General features: G+C 56.2%; 1 protein-coding gene across 1 annotated transcript; it reads left to right on the top strand.

Moving 5' to 3' along the window:
• Nucleotides 1-714: 714 nt before the first annotated feature.
• Nucleotides 715-3,113, top strand: TP53TG5 (TP53 target 5). Its single transcript, XM_068524963.1, has 3 exons — nt 715-789; nt 992-1,122; nt 2,612-3,113. The coding sequence occupies exons 1-3, from the start codon at nt 715-717 to the stop codon at nt 3,111-3,113; spliced, it is 708 nt and encodes a 235-aa protein (XP_068381064.1).
• The last annotated feature ends 1,171 nt before the right edge of the window (nt 3,114-4,284 follow it).

Genomic DNA, 4,284 nt, shown 5'->3' on the forward strand with positions numbered 1-4,284 from the left:
GAACCCTGGCTTCTTTATTAAAAAAAAAAAAAAAAAAGACGGGGGGATCTTCCTACCTCACAGGGAGGTGGTGACAATATACGCCTCTGCCTGGCACCTACTAGGCTTCTCCACACACAGGAGTTTCCTCCTCACCCTCCACCCCTGCCACCCACATACTCCTTGGAGACTCAGCCCTGCCACTGTCACACATTTCAGTGATGTCACAGCCCCCTCCCTGGGAGCCCCAGCACAATCATCCTGGTGCCCAGCCTGAGCGCTGGCTGAGCTGAGAGGGGCAGGGGGCAGGCAGTGCCTGGTACCAGTCTCGCTCCAGCTGTCTCTGAGGCCTCACAGCTCCAGCACAAGTCCACCAGCAAAGAAGAGGCCCAAGAATAGAGTGGTTTCCAAGGTTGGATTTGGGACTAGACCCAGTGGGGGTCTCAACAAAGAGTCCAACCATGCCCAGGATGGGGGCCTTCCAGCCTGGGGGGAAGAGGGAGAGGTGAAGGGTGAAGGGGGGCCAGGAGAGTTAGAATGGGCTCCCTGTTTCTACCCCCAAACCAAGGTGACAAAACTCCCAGTCTAGGGTTGGTCACGCCAAGCCCAGCCCAATGGGGAGGCATTATGGAGGCGTTCGGGGGGTTCCTACTGTGTTAGCATTCCCTCTCGCTCTCTCTCTCCCTCTCTCTCTCTCTCTCTCTCTCTCTCTCCCTCTCTCTCTCTCTCTGTCAGATGCAAGATGAGGAAGCACAGGACAAGATACAGCAGCCTGTCAGCAAAGTAATTGTGCGGAACCGACTTAAAGCGGTGAGAGGTGCCCCATTCCGGTGTCTGCTTAGGAGAGCCTGAGCCCCCATGCAGTGCTGCTCCTGGCTGCCAGACCGAGTGACCCGGAAGGAGTCACCTGGCCCTGCCCTGAGCTGAGTTGAGCCAAAGTCCGGGGGGCGGGGTGGGCCGCTATCCCAGGAAAGCTGAAGCTTCCGTTTTTCTGGCTCCTCGCCCCTGGCAGGTGCTAAAAAACTTGTCGCTCTTGAAGCTGCTCAAGAGCTCGAACCCTCGGACCCAAGAGCTGCATAACCTGGCCAGAAGGTGTTGGAATTCACTGCTCAGAGTTCCGAAGATGCTCGGGGTCTCCTCCGGGTGAGCATGGCCCGCCCATGGCCCCTAACACGGGCCCGATAGCCACCTTTGCTAGGAACAGGCACTGTGCTAAAGAATTTCGAAACCTGCATTTTGACTAGGCTCTGCGAGAAAGGTAGTTATTTATTAGCCCTATTTTACTGATGATGAGCTGAGGCTTAAGAGATGTTGTAACTCGTCCCGTTAACTGGACTGGGAAGTGGCGGAGCTAGGATTGGAAGCCGTTCCCGGCTGATATCAGAGCTGCTGTCATCACCCTGGTCATCCTCATCCAACCACGGGACTAACCACCACCTGGTGCTCTGAGCAAGAGGGGCCACCCCTTCTGCCTCTCCCAAGTCAACACCGCGCAGAGATTCACCTGCAAACTAGTCATCCTGCTGAGGCTCCGTTTCCTCACAAGTCACATCAGGAAGCTAAGAAAGCTGACATGAGGCACCTGCTAAGTGCAAAGCATTTTCCCACTTAGTTTATTCTTCACAAAAATCCTATTAGGTAGACGGAATTATCCCAGTTTTACACATGAGGAAACTAAGGCTCTGACAGGTTACCTTTCCTGCCCCAAATCATACAGATGGTAAGGGGCAGAAGCAAATTTGAACCCCAATTTGTCTCCAAAGCCTGCGCTCTCCAAGCCGCTCTGCCACTTCCCTGCCTCCTGCTTTGCAGAACTGTTGTGAGGGTCCTGGGCCTGACACCCAATGGGCACCCAATCAGCGGTGGCCATTATTAACCTCAGTATTGTCATTATCCTGAGCCTGAGGCCTCTCTCTCTCCACACACACTCAGCTAGGACGGGGGCTGCCACATTGCAGGGGACTCAGTCTACGACAGGCACCCCTGGGGAAAGTCTCCTAACACCTCTAGTTAACTCCACCCCTCTGCCTCCTCCCTCTGAGTTGGCCTCCTAGATGCAGGCGCTCAGGAAACACTGAGCCAGAAGCGTCAGGATCATCTAGTCCCAGAGATTTCCAACCCTTTTTAAAGCAGCAGAGCCTCTCTTCAAATTTCTGTCCCCAAGCCCCAACTGCGTTGTTGGAGGGAAGTTATCCTGCCCCTCACCCTGCCCCTCCAGGGGTGGGGGTGGGGTGGTCATTTGAGATACTTTCTAAGATTTCTTGGAACACAATTTGAAAAAAAAAAACAACAGAAAACAAAACACTGGACCAGTCCACTCCATCTATTGAAATCCAAAGAGGCAGAACCCTAACCTAGTGGCCGATGCAGGCAATATATATTTCTAGGTGGCCTAACTACTAGCCATTGCCTCAGGCCTTTCCAACCTCTCACATCCCTTCTGGCGGTACTTATCACCACATCCCCTGCCCCCAGGAACAAGACCTCTGAGTGGTAGAGCAGCTTCTTTTGTGGCTCTCTCTAGCTTTCCTAACAGGCTCCCTGAGCTGACTGCAGAACAGCCGTCTCGAGGCTAGCTGGAGGACCAGGGCCTTGGTCTTGCTCTGCTGACTGCCGTTCCTCTCCCTGCCAGGTACGACGACGTCTGGGATAAAGCAGAACAAAATAACAAAGATCTTCAGGAGGCTGGGTGTCCCAACAAGAAACTGGACTCCAAGAAATCAGAGCCCCTAAGGGAGTCTGAGGAGTCAAGGCCCAAGGCGGCACTGGGGGAGAGGCACACGGCACAGACAGCAGTGCCACAGAGGGAGGAGCAGATGCAGCCTGAGGTCCCCGTGACATCAAAGGGTCATGGCCTGCCCACTGACCCTGGAGCCCAGGAGGGGCAATCACCCACTGGGGACCCCCGAGTCGTCTTCCTGAAGACCCGCCAGTACAGAACTCCCATGAAGGACATGAAGCAGCTGGAAACAGCAGACCAGTGTATCTGGTTTGAGGGGCTGCCCACACGAGTCCACCTCCCAGGGCCCCGGGTGATGTGCAGATCATCCGCCCTGCGCTGGGTCAAGCGCCGCTGCACCCGCCTCTGCTCCGCATCACTTGAGCTGCCAATGGTCCGTCCATACAAGGTGTGACAATGCCACTGCCAGGCTAGGGTGAGACACAAGCCCCAAGCCAGGCCCTGAGCTGGGCCCAGAGTCAGAGGGCTTAGGATCCAGAGTCTTGGGGGCTGTGGCTGGCAGTGCTGGGAGGCCCTGCCTTCATGCCCAGAGAGGGAAGCCCAGAGAGGCGGAAGCCATTGACCAAGTCCACACAGCAGGGCAGTGGCCAGGCTGGGCCCTCTCAGGACCCAAGTAGGGGCTCTGGGGAAGGAGGGCACTGGGAGTGGGGTTCTGAGGTGGGTCATCCACTGCCTGGAGGCCTCAGGAGGGGCCATCTGCTACGGCTCAGAATCTCACAGAAGTCTGAGTAAGTGAGTTGAGGGATTTCCAAACGTGGGGCTAAGGGGAGGGGGCGTGGTCAAGTAAGGCTCTTCTGCATCTCATCCCCTCTTAGATAAACTCTCCATGTTTTATTTATTCATGCCTCAAATAAGACCTACTCTGAACAAAAGTTCCTTAGCAAAAGAAAAAGAAGAAGAAATACTCCAGCCCCTCCACTGAGGTCCCAAGAAAGGAAGGGGGTGATGGGCCTGCGGGTCCAGCTGAATGGGAAGCTTGCCCCTTCAGCAAACCGGGCATCTCCAATCCGCCAGACACCGCAGCGCCCTGGTCCCTGAGCCCTCTCCCTGGACGCCAGCGCCCTCTGGGGGCGGTCTTAGCTCCTAACTGACGCTGAGGTCTCTGCTCGCAGGTGCGACCTTGGATGGGAGCCAGAGGTGTGCGGAGAGGGCAGAGATTGCGCAACCATCTGAACGGGAGGGATGGGCGGGAAAATTCGCGAGTCTACAAATAAAATCTCCCATATGGCGCTGAAGAATACTGCCGCTGGCTCTGCCTCTTTATCTGGGGCTGGAAAGGATGGAGGAAAGAGGCCCTCCGCGGAGGTAAGGTGGGGGAGTGGGGGGAGAGTGTGAATCACGACTTCAGGTTAATTCCACCCCATCCCCAGGTCCCTACGGTCAGTGTAGAAGCCGTAACAAAGAAGCAAGCGGGCTGCTCCCCTCCCCCGCCTCTGCAAGCTGGCCTCCTGAGCGGTGGCGCTCCATGAAGTCATAGAAGGGGAGCGTTGGTTGTGCGCTTCCTGGGTGCCAGGTGCCTCACAATGGCCCTGCAGGCCAAGGAGAGGAGGAAACCACCGCGGCGC

Source organism: Eschrichtius robustus, chromosome 16 (assembly GCF_028021215.1).
Source record: "Eschrichtius robustus isolate mEscRob2 chromosome 16, mEscRob2.pri, whole genome shotgun sequence".
Lineage (NCBI taxonomy): Eukaryota > Metazoa > Chordata > Mammalia > Artiodactyla > Eschrichtiidae > Eschrichtius > Eschrichtius robustus.